The sequence below is a fragment of the Sinocyclocheilus grahami genome, unplaced genomic scaffold, assembly GCF_001515645.1.
Source record: "Sinocyclocheilus grahami isolate Dianchi unplaced genomic scaffold, SAMN03320097.WGS_v1.1 scaffold1032.1, whole genome shotgun sequence".
NCBI lineage: Eukaryota > Metazoa > Chordata > Actinopteri > Cypriniformes > Cyprinidae > Sinocyclocheilus > Sinocyclocheilus grahami.
In genome coordinates this window covers 276,611-294,808 of record NW_015506211.1, presented here as the reverse complement: position 1 = coordinate 294,808, position 18,198 = coordinate 276,611, and the positions used below count along the sequence as shown (strand labels likewise).

Below are 18,198 nucleotides of genomic sequence, written 5' to 3'. Positions count from 1 at the left end.
ACATGTAAATGGAAAAAAAAACCGGGAATCATTTGCAATAATCCTGGTCAGAACGTTTATTCTTGTTTGATAAGTTCCCAACTTTTAGCACGTACGCAGTGAAATCAGGAAAGCGTGTTGTGTGTCAACTAAAAGCGTCATGGAGGAATACAGGCTCGAGCTTGAAAAGTGTTTTTTTTTTTTTTTTTTCACACTTCCAAGAACTAATAACGCTAGCGGACTCTTGTAAAGTCGCGAGCGGTGTGATGTTTGGAGGTCCAGCAGAGTCGGTGTAGTAAAGGTCAGCTCCACCTACCTCAGCTCCAGCCGTGGCCTGATGCTACCTCCGGCGGCTGAATGGCTCTCTGTGTGAGCGGCTGCGACCGAGGGCTCAAATACCTCACGCTCTCTGCCGAACGCGCTGTGTGAAAGCGATCAGACTTGGCTCAGATGTCTCCATGGACGAGGACTGATCTAGTATCACTTATTGGCATTTGTGTCGTACTGATTGTAATGTAATCGAGCGGGAAGGCTGACCCGTAGATCAGGACATTGAGTGGCAGTGGTTTTCTTAGATGACGTGTTTCTTTTTCTCATGATGTCACCTTCCCCTGGTTCGTTCGTCTTAGACAATCACTTTTGCCGCCTTGCGGTTTGAATTTGTGGTTTAGTGTGGACCTCAGTCAGGCTGGACCCCATATTTAATGTGAAGCGACTGAAAACAGTCTGTTCAGGGTCGTTCTGTTGCGTCGGTCGTTTAGTTGATGAAACACAAATATGCCCAAAAAACGTTATTCTTGTCTGACAATTACAATAAATCCGTATATCATAAATTTACGTTTTTTATTCAGTATTTTAACGAACGTAAAAATGGATTAATGAACGATGCAGATAGGAATTTGTTCAGCTTGATTCATACTGTAGATTATTCGCAAAGAAAAAAAACCCCACTTTTGCATAATTGAACTCTTAATTCGGTGTCATGTTACTTTAAGAATTGATTTATGGATGATGTAGGAATTTGCTCAATTTTTCGTAAAAGCAATCTTTCGTAAATTGACTTTTTTTTTTGTTCGGTAAGACAGTTTAAGCAAAAATAGATTTATTAATGATGTACATTGCTTGTTTCATAAATAAAGCAAATTGTTCTTAATCATTCGTAGATCAGTTATTTTGTAATTTGTCGCATTGAATTGAATAGTTACAAAAAACTAATTATAATTGCAAACCGTGTTCGTAAAACCATTCTTTGGTAAATTTTCATTTAACTTCAACACAAGCAGAACAAATTTGTGTACAGAATTTGTAAACCAATTCTGTTCAATTGTACTGCCGAACTTAAACGCAAAGAAAACAAATTTGGTTTTACAAACTATTTACCCAAATTCGTTCTGCCAGCGTGCGAGTTCGTTTAATCGCGACTGGATTTACAAACTCAAGAGAAATCATTGCATTCAGATTAAGCGCATACAGAATGAATTTGCGAATGTTCATAAAACCAATTTGCGTAAATCTACATGACAAATTACAGTAGTTCTGCTCGTTGTTTGCGAAATCAGGTCCATTGAACAACCTCACGGCTTCCTTCAGTCGTACCAACCTAAATATGGCGTCTAATTCTAACTCTGGTCCATTTTAAAGCATTAGCCGTTTTGATTTAATCATAGATGGCTACGTGATAGATCAGCTTCTGTGTTTTGGCCCAGAAAATGCATGTGAAATGCGAAAAGTACTCTTGGTTTTTGGAAAACGGCACTAGAATGATATGGCAGATAATAGTTTGGGCTTCCGCCACATCTGGTGGCTGTTGTTTGCGGTGTAGAAAGAAACCTAGCACGTTGGTCTCTAAAGGTTGAAAATGAGTGTTTTGTAGCCATCTGGGCAGTAGGTCATTCCTGCCAGGACGATTTCTGTTAAAGCGGTGCAAGAGACGCGAGTCTGAAGTCAAACGGCGGTGGCTCTGATGTCAGTGTCTGGAGTTTGTCTGAACAGTGCCTTGAGGTTTGAAGCGTCTCCATTTTATTCAGCTGTCGCTCTGTTGGATTCCCATAGCAACTGGGCCAATACTCTCAAATGTCATTCTCTCGAGCACTGAAAGGCACAGGCTTTGACTGTTTGAACAGTTGCGCCGCTGTAGGTCTCAGACCGTCGTGATTCAGTTCTTCAGGGACGTGTTTGTTTGGACTACGGCTGTGATGATCAACATACGCCGCAGGAAAGACTGACCAATTCCTTCATCGAGAAAACAAATTCATTAGCGAACAACCTTTTGTATCGACTTCCCTCCTGTACTGTCTGTTCTTTTCCCTTGTTGAGATTTGTATTTATATGTCTGACAAAAAAGCTACATTCTGAAACCATTTTGGAGGTCATTTGTGTTTTTATTAAGGTCGTAATAAATGATTTAATGACTAGTGTGATTTGTGTTATTTGTCTTGAAAGTGTAACAAATAAGTGTGGATTTCTTGCATTGCAACAGCAACCCATTTCCGATAATAACGATGGTTTCGTAACCATCTCGGTATGTTGTTAAAGGGATAGTTCACCCAAATATGAAAATTCTGTCATTAATTACTCACCCTCATGCCGTTCCAAACCCGTAAGACCTTCGTTCATCTTCGGAACACAATTTAAGATATTTTTGATGGAATCTGAGAGCTCTCTGACCCTCCCATAGACAGCAAGGTAACTACCGCGGTCAACGTCCAGAAACATAGCAAGGAGATCGGTAAAATAATCCATGTGAAATCAGGGGTTCAACCGTAATTTTACAAAGCTTCGAGAATATTTTTTGAGTGCAAAATAAAAATTTTTTTAAAAACGACTTTATTCAACAATTCGTAAAAATTACAATTGAGCCCCTGATGTCACATGGATTATTTTACCGATGTCCTTGCTACGTTTCTGGACCTTGAACGTGGTAGTTACCTTGCTGTCTATGGGAGGGTCAGAGAGCTCTCAGATTCCATCAAAAATATCTTAATTTGTGTTCCGAAGATGAACGCAGGTCTTACGGGTTTCGAACGACATGAGGGTGAGTAATTAATGACAACATTTTCATTTTTGGGTGAACTATCCCTTTAACACACTCAAGCTGCTCGCTCAACAATCGCGCGCTGTTACATGACTGAAACTAGAACATCATTATAAAACTTCACATGCTAGCAAGTATTGATGTAAGCATCATGTCAGCCAAACACGACACCGTTACAAACCCTTATGACTTTCTTCTGTGGAACACAAAAGGAGATGTTTAGGCGAATGTTCACGCTGCTCTTTTCCATACACTGAAAGTGAATGCGTCTGGGGTTCTGAAAAGGGAAATTCAATTTGTAAAAGTAATCTTGCGTAAAAATGTTTTAAATCAGTGTGACAGTTTATATAAGAATGGATTCGTGAACAATATACACATGAACAATTTGCCTTGTTTATGAAACGAGCAGAACAAATTCCTAACAATTGATCGATTATTTTGTAATTTGTCGCATTGAATTTAATTTGTGTAACTTTGCGCACATTTGAGTTGTTTACACATTCTTTGTTAATTTGTCATATATGAGTAACTTCAACACAAGCAGAACAAATTTTTGTACATGGTTTGTAAATCCATTCTCTGTAAAATTGTAACATTGAACTTAAACACAAAAAGAACGAATTTGGTTTAGTGAACAATTTAATGTTCAACGTTCAATGGTACAATTCGACCAAGAATGGATATGCAAAGTATGCACACATTCTTGGTTACATTTTCAGATTTTAAACACGAGCAGAATGAATTTGTAAATTTTCATAAAACCATTCTTGGATAATTTTTTTCATGACATGACAAATTAGGATAAGAATGGTTTTACGAACATTACATTACATTACAAAGAAATGTTAGCACACAAAGTAGATGCAGATTGGGTCTCTGAAAAGTGGAAAAATTCACAAAAGCAAATGAGATTGGAGAGCTGCTGTGGATAACTTTCAATGAAAAAAAAAAACATGGGTTTTGCTTGCTTCAACTGCGGTCTTATGACTTTTATGATGGCTTTATTTCATATTATTTATAGTGGTTGACAGTGCCCAGTGTCCGCTCCACATTCACTTTGTATGAAACAGCATTTTGGACATTCTGCAGTTACTATCTTTGTTCAATTAAATATATTCTTTATCATGGCAAAAGGGGTTTTGGATTGGAATTACATGGGAGGAAATTATTAAAAGTAATTTCTGCATGAACCTTTCAATTTTATCATTTACATACATTATAGTCTTTTACAAAATTGTACCTTAGTGCAGTAACATGGTGTATATAATATTACCATTATTTGATTTGTACTATAAATTACTATTTTATATCAAAAGAATACCATTTCTCATTCATTACAATATTTTTAAAAATACCTTGTCGATACATTGTCAACCATATGTGAAATTTTTTTTTTCTTTTGTTTTTCCGATGAAACCCTGTGTCATGTGTCACAGTAATTTGGAAATTAGGTCTATGACACGCTACAGGAAGTGTGTTGTCTGCACTTGTACACGGTGTACTTTCGTATCTTTGACCTCCGATTGTTCTAAAAACAAAGTCCAAATTGGAAATGCTGTGAAAATGAAGCTAAATGCACAAGGTCATGAGATGAGTCATTAGTCGCTCCAAACAAAACTTAAAACATCTGCATTTAAATCACTTTAACGCAAGACCTCATTTATGCTTACGATGAGTGTTTACTAAATTGACATTTTATACATGTGTAAGATTCAGTGCGTTAACTCACTGTGATGATGATCACAGCGTTATCACCAGTGCTGTTAAAGAAACATACTTTCAACACTGCTGCAGCGGTGGGACGGATTATCACCATAAATACTTTAACTGAATTGTAAAACTTAAACTGAATTGTAATACTTAAACTGAATTGTAAATACTTAAACTAAATTGTAAAACTTAAACTGAATTGTAAAACTGAATTGTAAAACTTAAACTGAATTGTAAAACTTAAACTGAATTGTAAAACTGAATTGTAAAATTTAAACTGAATTGTAAAACTTAAACTGAATTGTAATACTTAAACTGAATTGTAAATACTTAAACTAAATTGTAAAACTTAAACTGAATTGTAAAACTGAATTGTAAAACTTAAACTGAATTGTAAATACTTAGACTTAATTGTAAATACTTAAACTGAATTGTAAATCTTCAACTGAATTGTAAAACTTAAACTGAATTGTAAATACTTAGACTGATTGTAAAACTGAATTGTAAAACTTAAACTGAATTGTAAATACTTAAACTGAATTGTAAATAATTAGACTGAATTGTAAAACTTAAACTGAATTGTTGAACTGAATTGTTAAACTGAATTGTAAATACTTAGACTGAATTGTAAAACTTAAACTGAATTGTAAAACTAAATTGTAAATACTTAAACTGAATTGTAAAACTTAAACTGAATTGTAAAACTTAAACTAAATTGTAAATACTTAAACTGAATTGTAAAATGTTCATTAAGAAGTGCTGGGTCAAATTCAGATCAACACTGCGAGAGTTAAGAACATGATAGCGAATTATTAATCACATTGGATGACAAACAATATTTTACATATTTAATATGATGCTTATGCAAAACACATTTATTAAATCTTATATAGATATTCTTGATGTTACAGAGGAACTTGTCACGCACTGCTGTAAACATGTCATTCAGACAATGGAGCGGCTTCCATTGGAGGATCTCTAAAGTTATGTCACCGGCTGATCCTCTGATTGGTTGAGCTCTTTGTGGAGCTCCAGTGCTTCTCTCGGCTCTGTGGTGGTGTCGTGGAATGAGGTCTGGAGCGGGACGTCCTGGGACAGACAGTCCATGGAGGACAGGGGCCAATCTTTCATTGAGGTGCTGGACGCTGTGGGAGTGGAGGGCAGAGGTCAAAGGTTAAAGACCATTCAAGTGTGAGTTACGGTCACAACTGCATCAGGTACAACTGGAGCTCGTGAACTGACAAACCTGTGAGGTTTCCATCAGACACTTACAGAATGACTTAAAAACATCTACTTAAAAGGGCCTTTTGAAAATAAGTGTATTTTATCTTGATGCAACTTGAAATCTTTTTTCAATAAAAAAAAAAAAAAGAAGTTAAATCTGTTCTTGCAGATTATATAATATAACTGAAAAAAAGCCATGTAAGTGTACTTAAAGAGAGAAACATTCATGACTGCTTTTCAACACACTTAAGTCACAATGAAGTTGACTTCTCAGTGTTAAGGGTTTGTTCAAAGCGCTAACCCTAAAAAACAAGACACCGTTTAGCAACCTTAGCGAACACCACTGATCATTTCACACATGCTAACTCGAGAGCCACCCAGAAAAACAGCCTTGTCTTTATTTACTGACCACTGACTTCTCTATTAGCTCAGGCATGGATAACATATACACACAGGTCATAACCTGGTGAGCCTCAACTTGGACATAGCCAGGGTATTTAAAGTTCAAAGGTCAAGAACAGCACCTCAGTGTAAGCAGCTCTTGAACACCGTTAGCCTTGTAACTAAAATAGCTTGCGTAGTAATCAGCCAGTGTTTATTTACAGCCACCTTTAACAGCTTTATTCTCAACTACCGTGAGTGTGTTTAAGGTCAGCTCCTCGTAACCCACCTGAGCGACTACTCTGAGTCTTGGCACTCTGTGGCCGTGCTGGACTGCCACGGCCAGCATCCATTCCACTGGACCTCTGGGACTGCGAGCGGCTGACCTTGTCTTTGCTCTTCCAGTTGCCTGTAACAGCATCGACAATTCACATGGCAGACCTTGACAGCAATTAATTCACTACATGGCACAAGCTGATTGGCTGATTCTGCAGTCAAGTGAGCTGCTTGCTTAACATCTAAATAATCTGGTTCAGAGTTCGCTGTAAGCTGACCCTGCAGCACGCTATAGAGTTCCTCTGAAACTCTCCACCTCCCCCAGCTCCACCTGTCTAAATCTGCCACAGGATTTATATATGCAGGGCTGAACATAAGTTTTTCAGTCTGGTTCTCATGAGAGCACCTGGAGATTTGATATGGTACTCACGTTGCACGTAGTGTGACACATTAAATATAACTATAAAAATAAAATAATGAATAATAGTAATAATAGCATTATTGCACATTATTTAGTTAGATGATAAATAAAATAACAGTGTGATAAAACTATCATATTTTAAAATAAAAAGTAAATATTAAATAAAAATACAATTATTTTATAGTACATTAAAAAATATAACGCTAATATTTACAATAAAAAAATAATTTTTACTTTTTTATATGAATTTTCAAGATTTTCAAACCTAAAATCAGCAAGCCTTTATATTGGAGGGTTGCCGGCAAGTAAGTATATGCACTGTCGGTGTTAGCGATGCCGAGTGAAGTGAGTCAGTGAATGTCGTAGTTTTGTGTTTTGCTCTGAAATCGGCAGCGCATAGCCTAGATTTATGCTTTCAGTACGAATGGAAATCTTATACAGTATTACAGTTAGTCGATCTAAAACAGTGATTGTGCATTAACAGCTGTTAACAATTTCTGTACACAAATGAGCGTTCTGAACTTATTTTGGTCATGCATGTGCACTTGCACACCACTTACAGTGGGGAAAAAAAGTATTTAGTCAGCCACCAATTGTGCAAGTTCTCCCACTTAAAAAGATGAGAGAGGCCTGTAATTTTCATCATAGGTATACCTCAACTATGAGAGACAAAATGAGAAAAAAAAAATCCAGAAAATCACATTGTAGGATTTTTAAAGAATTTACTTAATTTACCGAGGAATTTACCAATTAATTCTTTAAAAATCCTACAATGTGATTTTCTGGATTTTTTTTCTCATTTTGTCTCTCATAGTTGAGGTATACCTATGATGAAAATTACAGGCCTCTCTCATTTTTTTAAGTGGGAGAACTTGCACAATTGGTGGCTGACTAAATACTTTTTTGCCCCACTTATGTGAACCCCTGCATATAAGCCTATCCGTGCAGCAGCAAACATAAACTTTTGTCTGACAAACTTTTTTACTATTTCTTAGAAAAAAAACCCTGTATAATTCAGTCATGAAACTCTAGATGGTGCAGACTGCTAGCAGATTGCATGTTAAGGACCTTCAATCACATCATTCACAACATGGCACGAGCTGATTGGCCTCTGCTGATTCTGCAGCCAATGAGAGTGCTTGCTCAACATTTAAACAGTCTGGTTCAGAGTTTGCTGTAAGTTCCTCCAAAAACCTCCACCTTCCCCAGCACCACCTGCTAGATCTGCTACGGGATTTATGTATGACTGACTATTCATGCAGCGGTGTATCTTACATGCTTACAACAGCATGTCTGTGTATCTGATGGTAAGTCCATCAAGGCCAAATCAAGTCATGTGGTCTGACCAACATGCAAAAATAACCTAAAAAAACAAACAATATCATAAAGAGCCCTCACTGTGTGTGTCAAGGTCAATAATGTCTTAAAATATCAGATCATTTGATCATTTTATCACATGACAAGATTATAAAATGTCATGTGGTCTAATTTTCCAAAAATATTATTCATGAATGAATTATTCATGATATTTGTAGAAATAATAATAATAGAAAAATCAAATACATGTTTAAAGAAAACGTTTTTTGAAAAGAATCATTAAATCACTGATATTATATTTCAAGGTGCAAAGAAAATATATTCTAGATGTTATTACATTTTATGTGACGTTACACCTAATTATTATAGACATTAAACTTCTGAAAAAGTATCAAGGTTTTTTCGAAACCATCATAAATACAAAGAGCATGTTTCTAAGAACTTGGCACATGTTTTAAACTAGATTTGCAAGACTTTGACCCATATTTGTGTTCCTGAAGAGAATTCAAAAGCTTTTTCAGCAAAAAAAAAAAGCAACAGAATCAGAGAAAAGACAAAGGTAAGAGACTGTGAGAATGTTTTTATATGAGGTAATGGATTGCTCATCACATGAAGCATTGACAAAAATACAATTGAATCCGAAATAATGCTATAATTGGCCACATGGTAGGTCTGTCTTAAAAGGTTTCTACATCATTGTTCCTCTGTGGAGATATTTTCTTCAAGAATGTGACTGTTGTGCTTTGTTTGGAAACAACTTCTGACCTTAAACACTGGACTCATTTTCTCATAAATCATCTCAATAACTCATCTGCCAAGCAACTGTCTTACGTTTGACTTTCAACTGCCTTGCTTTGAGTCAGTGACACAACGAAGGGCAAGGTCTGAGACCAATTTTCCTCCAGGTCTGTTGTCACTTCCAGATGGTTTCTCATTGCAGCTATTATGTAACACAGAAATGTTTGGTTCTTTCCAGCAAGCAACATTAAACTAGGCCCCCTTCCAAGCCCTACTGCTCTTCCTTAACCCCATCAGCCTTATTTTCTTCAGTCCTGAATAAAACTACACCACAACTAACTACTCTACATAACTCTAAATCAAAGTTTAGGTACTCTTCTCTGTCTGTTACAGACCTTAGTCCTCCATTGCGAGACGAGCAAAAAGTGGGTAAAGCGTGTGAATGGATATCATGTAAAGATGCGTTGCGTAACGAGTCGTGAGGGGACGCATGATCAGGGGCCCCTGTATAGACTCGAGTCTGGACATTGTCCTGAACACAACAGAACTTTCTACCATCGATGAACAGCTTCCAGCTCAAGAATCTGTTCTCATGTCAATACCGTTCTAGTTCTAGAGCAAGCAACCACAAGCTTTCTTAGGGGAACACAGTACTTTTGCAAGAAATTGCAAAAGATTTGCAAATGAACATACAGTTTTAAGGGGAACGCAATACTGTTGCAAAAGAGCAAAGTTTTGAGAGAGAACATAAAGGTTCTTGAGGGAATGCAATAATTTCTCAAGAGAACTCAAAACTTTTGCAAGCAAAAAAATAAATAAAAAATAGCATTGAAATTCAATTTTTCCATCCATCTCATATTTCTTCCATGTCCGCTTATTGGGGATCCATAGACGTCCATAACAAGTTTTATATAAAAATTCATGATATTTTTATTTCTCAGTGTTGAAACTCAAAATATAATAATGTTAATGAGAAATCAGTGAAGGTAAATGGGCACCGAGGTGGGAAAGATGTCTATATATCTCATGCGCTTTATTCCAAATCTTCTGAAGTATTAGCATATTCACAAATTGAGATTTGAGAGCTACAGTGGAGAGGAACGCCTCTTCATATCATTTCAGAATGCTTCAAATATTGCACAGAAGTCACATGGACTACATTTATAATTGTATAACCATGTGTTTTTATAGTTTTGTTGTCATTTTTGGAAATTGACATACATGGTCAACAAAAAATAGCAGTATGCAGGTTTGGAACATTATGAGGATTAGTAAATAATGGAGGCTTTATAAATGTTTAGAAGTGATGGGACTGGATACCGTGTCATACAGGATACAATAATGGCCAAAATTGATGTCTGACCTAGGAAAACAGACATTTTCCCTATTTTGTGATTTCAGTTGTGATTATTGGGCAATGAAACATGCTGAATTGTGCAGACTTTTTTTTTTTTTTTTGCCAAAGCTAACATACAAAACTTGCTCTTATTATTCCCAGCCTATATTTTAATCAATCACTATGGCAGTGTGTTAGCTATATTGAATGTGTCATTTCTAACATAATCCCAAACACTCTACATACAAAGTGAAGGCGTGCAGCGAGAGCGTTACTTAATCCCATTGAAACCCATTGGGAAATTTGTAGCTGATGAATGAATCTCAGCTTTGGGAGGAATTTAAGGAAGCTTTGCAAGAAATTATGCATGACACATGCACAGAGCCTACCGAGTGTAGAATCAAAAACAATGGTGAACCAATGAAATAATAACTGATTATACTGTAGTCAGTGTATGCTTTATTTCCTGCGAGTTATTTGTATTTCTAAGCATTTTTTTTGCATAGTTAAACAAAACCCATATTTCATGATAAGCTGTAGCTGTGTGTTTTCTTCTTCCCAATATGTAACATACTCCTCATATTATAATGGTTCAATCAAACTTGTAGGGTCGTTAAAAGCGAATAATGTGCCAATAATGGCTATTACTGTATGTGGAGGCTTGATGCTGCTCAGATTGTGACATGAGATCTTACCTTCTCGAGGAGAGATGGTGGGAAATCTGGTCTCGGAGAGCCTCACTGTTCTGCTGCTCATTCGGCCCTTGTAGACCTGTCCATCCAAACCTAAGATGTCCACCTCCGCTGCCTGAAGAAACACAGCTCACGGTTCATACATACTCACAGTTCACAGTGACATTTTCAAAGGATTCTGGGCCTGACCTGTGCGGGTGGTCCAGAGGACACGGGCCGACTGTCCTCTTCGTTCTGGATCAGGTGGGTGATGTGCTGAAGGCGGGTGTAGCGGCGGCTGGGGTAGGTGAGGGTGTGGCTGCCCCCACAGCTACGGGCCAGGTAACTGTAATCGGCCATTTCTGGGATCCTCTCGCTGCATAATAGGCCAGAAAACATCATTCAACACTCTTAAAAAGATTCCAAAATTTTTTTGCAGTGAACCTGTGGTTTTCCAAAGGACCTTTCAGTGAACAGTTCTTAAAAGAACCATTTTTTCTTAGAGTAAAGAACATTTTAATAATCCGAATAACCTTTATCCACTATAAAGAACCTTTAGTGCATTTGAAAGATTCCATGAATGTTAAAGATTCTTTATGGAACCATAGAAGCCAATAAAGAGCCTTTATTTTTAGTACATGTACCAGAGTTTTAAACTAATATAAAAAATATGAGTGCTAAATATCCGTGTCTCATTGACCAACTTATTTGTACTTCATCAGTAATCACCACTGGTCATGTGACCAGTATTTCATGGCTTAATTTCAATTTTATTTTACGCTGGGATTTAAAAAAAAAAAAAAGGGGGGACACCTGAATGTCATTTCATTAAATAACTAGAAAATAAATTCCTGATAAAAAGAAGTATACTTCAACTTCAGTTGATATGTTCCAAGTACGCTATGTAGTAAGCATACTAATATCAATGTGCTAGTAGTATATTTGTAAGTGTACTAATTCAATACGCTTGGGATAAAATTGTCCCACTTTTTAGTTTATAAAACTAATTTTACGTGTATAAGAAGTAAACATCGAGTACACATGTAGTATACTTACACGTTTTTCTTTTGTATTATAATTATACTACAAGTGAACTAGCTGCTTCTAGCCCACTTTTTAATTTATGAAAGTACATTTTAAAGTATGCTCTCAGTAAAATACCATTTTTAATAGTTTATTTGTGTACTGAAAGTATACTTTATAAGTTTTTAACATCATACCAATTGTATTAGTTTTGCAATTTAAGTATACTACTGGGTTTCTATTTAGGTAATCATTTTTATACTTTAAACAAACCTTTAAAATGTACATTAAGTACTTCAACTCCTATGCACACTAACAGTGGATTTACGGCAAAGATTTATGTATTAAATAAATTAACTTGCTCTTTCTGCTATTTGACTTGATATTTTGGGTTGAGATTCAAAATGATTTATTTTGGTATTTTCTCTAAGATGCTCCACGCTAAAACTGACTTGTTACTATAAACTACAATACTATAAATTTGAACATGTAAAGAATACTTAAATACGCATTTTTTAAGTATACCTTGATCAAAAGATTAAGAACATGAATAGTCCAGTCAGTATAAGCCAACTATACTTAAGCATAATTTTAAGTACATTTCTGATACATACATAAAAAGTAGACTGAAAGTATACACACTTTAAAAGAAGTATACTAAGAGTACACTTGAATACTTTCTGTGAAATGTTTTTCTAGGGAAGTGTGCTTGTGTGATTTTTTCTTTTAAAATAAATTCAACTTGTTTTGATATTTTGTTATATGTGACGCTGGAGCACAAAACCAGTCATAAAGGTCAATTTTTCGAAATTGAGATGTATACATCATCTGAAAGCTGAATAAATAATCTTTCCATTGATGTATGGTTTGTTAGGATCGGACCATATTTGGCCGAGATACAACTATTTGAAAATCTGGAATCTGAGGGTGCAAAAAAATCAAAATATTGAGAAAATCATCTTTAAAGTTGTCCAAATGAAGTTCTTAGCAATGCATATTACTAATCAAAAATTAAGTTTTGATATATTTACGGTAGGACATGTACTAAATATCTTCATGGAACATGATCTTTATTTAATATCCTAATGATTTTTGGCATAAAAGAAAAATTGATAATTTTGACCCATACAATGTATTGTTGGCTATTGCTACAAATATACCCCAGCGACTTAACACTGCTTTTGTGCTCCAGGGTCACTTATTACACAAAGACTTCATACATTTTTAGGTTTGTCCAAATACTTTCTGTTAGTTCCACAAATCCTGTCCTAAAATACAAAAAGTTGCATAGGAGGTTCATGTCAGGTATACTGTGTGAAGTAAGGTTTTGATTCCCCCTGCTGGTGAGTGTGATGTGTCTCACCTCCTGCAGTGCTGTCGCACCTGCTCCAGCTCATACACAGTGTAGGGCCGGCTGGACTTGTGAGAGGGCAGTCCTGGGGCAGAGGGCAGAGTCACCAAGTGCCTGGAAAAACATTCAGAGACTGTGAGAGACTTTACTATACTATAGTGTTTACAACCACAATGTAAGGATGTCTAATGATTACGACAAGGAGAATCTTTTTTAATAACTAGTTCTTAAAGGAACACTCCACTATTTTTGAAAATAGGCTCATTTTCCAACTCCCCTAGAGTTAAACAGTTGAGTTTTACCGTTTTTGAATCCATTCAGCCGATCTCCGGGTCTGGCGGTAGCACTTTTAGCTGTAGCTTAGCATAGATCATTGAATCTGATTAGACCGTTAGCATCTCGCTCAAAAAATGACCAAAGAGTTTCTATATTTTTCCTATTTAAAACTTGACTCTTCTGTAGTTACATCTTTGTACTAAGACCGACGCTTATGGATGGTCCTCCAGCGATCATCGAGCTGTTTCTTCAGAGGATCCAGCTCAATCCGGTTCAACTACAGTACACAACACACATAATCATAGTCCTTTTTATACATCAGTACATGATGGAAGTGCAGGGGGCTTGTGAGATTCTATACCGTAACAGAAATGGCAAATTAAATAAAATTTTTCTTTCTCAAAACATTAAGATTTTTTTTTTCACTATAACATTAGATTCAGGGAAATTAAGCACATTTCCCTGCAAATTCTCATTACCTGATAAATATTCTCATTAGAATTACGTGAAAAAGTATCATAATACAATACTTAACTCTATAAAATTGTTTTTGAGTTGTTGTATTTATGGAAAGTTTAGAACAATTCTATCAATGAGAAATTTAAAGGTAGGATAGGCGATTTCTGAGAGGCTAGCAATAGCAAACTAGCTTTGAACACATAAGATCCCACCCTTGCTGCAAATCACTCTCCAAAGCCACGCCTCCTCCAAAACACAGACAGAGCAGAGGCTAATCATGGCGTTGATGGAGGGTTGAATGCCTCATGTCTGCGAGACCAGGGTGCGTGGAGCTATGCAAATACATCCTCAGACTAGGGATATGATTGGATGAAACATTTTATGGTCCAACGCCTTCCACAGACGATATAAATACATTTAGAAAACTTAACTTAGTGATTGCTATCGGGATGTGACTTTTAGCCAGCATAACAAAAAATCTTTTTGAACCAAATCACCTACCCTGCCTTTAAGTCATATGTGACCCTGGACCACAAAACCAGTCTTAAGTGTCAATTTTTCGAAATTGAGATTTGTACATCATCTGAAAGATTGGATATTTGGTCGAGATACAACTATTTGAAAATCTGGAATCTGAGGGTGCAAAAAAATCTAAATATTGAGAAAATCATCTTTAAAGTTGTCCAAATGAAGTTCTTAGCAATGCATATTACTAATCAAAAATTAAGTTTTAATATATTTACAGTAGGAAATTTACAAAATATCTTCATGGAACATGATCTTTACTTAATATCCTAATGATTTTTGGCATAAAAGAAAAATCGATAAATTTGACCCATACAATGTATTTTTGGCTATTGCTACAAATATACCCCAGCGACTTAAAGGGGTCATATGATGCTTTTTTAAAGATCATTATTTTGTGTATTTGGTGTAACAGAATATGTTGACATGCTTTAATCTTCAAAAAACACATTATTTTATACTTTATACAAATACTGTACATTATTGTAGGTCCTCTATGCCCCGCCTCTCTCAAACGCTTCATTTTCTACAAAGTCCCTCCTTCCGACAAGCGCAGTCTGCTCTGATTGGCCAGCTGACCCAGTGCATTGTGATTGGCCGAACACCGCAAGCATTCGTCGGAAATGTAACGCCCCTTACCATAATCGCCAGCTTCATCTTTCAAAATAAATGTAAAGACAGAGCCTGAAAGGGGAACAGAGTTGCATGACAGACACAGTGATGAAGCTGGTATGTGTTTGCAGTACACAAGCCACGGTTAAGACCGCTGACTCCACTGTGATGTTACCCTCTCTCGCTCTCTCTCTCTCTCCCTCTCTCTCGCTCTCTCTCTCGCTCTCTCGCGCTCACTCACGCGCACACACACACGATGCGCAAAACTCCGCATTTGAACAGTCAATAGCAAATACTTAAACTAATAACAGAACAGTAGCTGATTCAGAAGCACCAGATTGTCATAGCAAAGTCAGAATAACCTCCTCTCCTATGTTCTCAAAACGGTCGTCCATAAAATGCATTGCTGTTCTGTTGTAAGTAATCTTAAAGATTCCTAAATGCATCTACTTTCGGAAGGCCAAATAAAGTGCTTTTGCTTTCGCCTAGAAACACACAGCGTCTCCCTGACATGCTGCTTCAACACTACCTGCGGTTACTGAAACCGCGCCTTCTTTCTTTGCGTGCACATTTGGGCGCATTATGCAAATATTTCCACATAGTGAGGTAGATATGTGGGGGCGTGTTAGAACGAGCCGTTTTAGGTAGGCGTGGCAGAGTCTTAACTTTGATAAAGAATATCTCTTTGGTTTTGAGACTTTAGTCTTTGCAACTTCAGGGATCTTATCTATGCACAATCAGCTTGTAACACGCCAAAGAGAAAGGAAAACTTGAAATCGCATCATATGACCCCTTTAAGACAGCTTTTGTGCTTCAGCGTCACATATGGGTTCATAAAGGTGGGAAAGTATGTTTACACCATGGAGATGTTAAATGAGCTTAAAGAAGAACTTCTTCTGTCCATCCGTCTCTCACCTTGCAGTCCATCTCAGAGGAGATCTTCTTGATGACCTTGTTCCAGTCCTGCTCCTGACCGCCGATCTTACTCAGCAGATCCTGTAACACGTTATTGAGCTGCTCTGTCATGCTGTCGAACTGCATGTGGCTCACCTTGCTCTCCAGAGCCCGTTTGTCAGCTTTCTTAGGAGCAAACAGATGAGATCCACTGACTGAGAGTGACTGCTATGGTCCGACGGGGCCAACAAAGAGTTCATGAACTTAAATTGTTTATGAACTGTATAAAGAAACAACTCACGATTTCAATCTCCATTTCCACCACTTCCTTGTCAGCTTTCTTTTCATCCAGGTCCACCACAATCTTGAACAGACGCTGGAAAAAACACAACTTAAGTTACAGGATGTAAATTGTGTCTTATTTTGCACATGAATTGCCAAAGATTTTGAGTTGAGTTAAGGGTGTGGGAATTATAACTACCTTTATTTAAGAACAACTTAAGTCAACCACCATGATGTGAAACATGGCATGTGAAAGTACATTTTACCATCTACAACAGCATCTTGCGTCCATTAAAATACTGTCTACAGTAGCTCACTACGGTTTGAAACAGAGCTAGGCTAATAAAGTTTTATTCCTAGCAAATGAGATAAATTGCTGACATTACATAAACACTTATTTTACTCAATATTTACTGAAAATCCAAACATTTCCAAAATATTTACTATTTCCCTTATGGAAAAGAAGTGTGCTTAACTGTGTAAGTGTAAGTGCACTTCGAATCTTAAAAGTATATATTTATACTTGCTAATGCAATAAAAGGCCACTTAAATGCACTTAAAGAAAGACACTTTCATGACATGATTCTTAAAAAGTACTTAATTATAACTGTTACTCGATATTACATCTAAAGTTACTATATTTTTAAATGTGCTAAATTGCAAATTCATTACAAATGTGTAATCACAAACATATTTAAATACAAAACATATACGTTGCAATAGTAATGTCATTAAAGTAGATTTTAGCTTCGCATAAATGCTTGTTAGTACATTCGGTAGTACACTTTAATCATATTTCAAAAACAACAGAAGCAATAATTAAATTACATGTAAAGATGTAGCCTACTTAAGTCCTACTTAAAACACTCTGGCCCAGTTTCACAGACGGGGCTTAACTTAACTTAAGATATTTAAGTTAACTTAAGATATTTAAGCAGCTTTTACAAAAATGCCTTAGAAGAAAACATTACAGGTGTGCATCTTGACACAATGGCACTGACATATTTTAAGATATGTCAGAGCAAGATATTTTCAGTTGAGATTTTGGTCTGGGACTAGCTTAAGCCTTGTCTGTGAAACTGGGGGTCTAAAATTGAGTTAACTGTATTTGATACAAATTTTATCTATAATACATGTTCATTTAATTGCAATGAGTGTCTGAAATAAGTGTCATAACTGATAAGTGTCTGTAATGTTTAAAAGTATGATAAAGTGTACTTATTTTTTTCACAAGGGTAATCATTTATATCAGTCACCCTCAATCTGAAACTGAATATACTGTAACTGCCCATGGAAGACAGCAGAATAGTTTCTCGATCAATCAACACATCGGTATTGATAAGCTGTGATCCTCTCACTCACTCCATGAGGCTGTCGGTTTACTCACATCTATGTGTGTCTGTTTCTTGCCGTGTTCCTCGGTCAGGTGGTTGGATGTTCTGTGGAGCTTCTCACACTTGGACTGCAGTTGCAGTATGGCTGCCTCTACTTCACTCACCAGATCAGTGTTCTGCAGCGAAACAATATCACACACACACACACACACACACACACACAAACACCCGGCACTGGTCGCTCAAGTCACCGGCATTAGTTTAGGGTGGGACTATCTGTCTGACTGACACAAATGACACACTTATAAGCACAATAGAAGTCTAGGTGAGGCTCTGTTAAATAATTACAGAAATT

The 18,198-nt window shown here is 36.5% G+C and overlaps 1 protein-coding gene across 1 annotated transcript in view; it reads right to left on the bottom strand.

Annotated features, from left to right (window-relative positions):
- Nucleotides 1-5,642: 5,642 nt before the first annotated feature.
- LOC107565853 (glutamine-rich protein 2-like) overlaps nucleotides 5,643-18,198 on the bottom strand; it is a 21,403-nt gene continuing 8,847 nt past the window's right edge. The window contains 9 exon segments of the mRNA XM_016251141.1: nucleotides 5,643-5,868; nucleotides 6,618-6,737; nucleotides 11,112-11,223; nucleotides 11,298-11,463; nucleotides 13,474-13,687; nucleotides 13,909-14,014; nucleotides 16,249-16,413; nucleotides 16,529-16,603; nucleotides 17,897-18,019. Coding sequence (XP_016106627.1) covers nucleotides 5,708-5,868; nucleotides 6,618-6,737; nucleotides 11,112-11,223; nucleotides 11,298-11,463; nucleotides 13,474-13,687; nucleotides 13,909-14,014; nucleotides 16,249-16,413; nucleotides 16,529-16,603; nucleotides 17,897-18,019 — 1,242 coding nt within the window. The 3' untranslated portion in view covers nucleotides 5,643-5,707.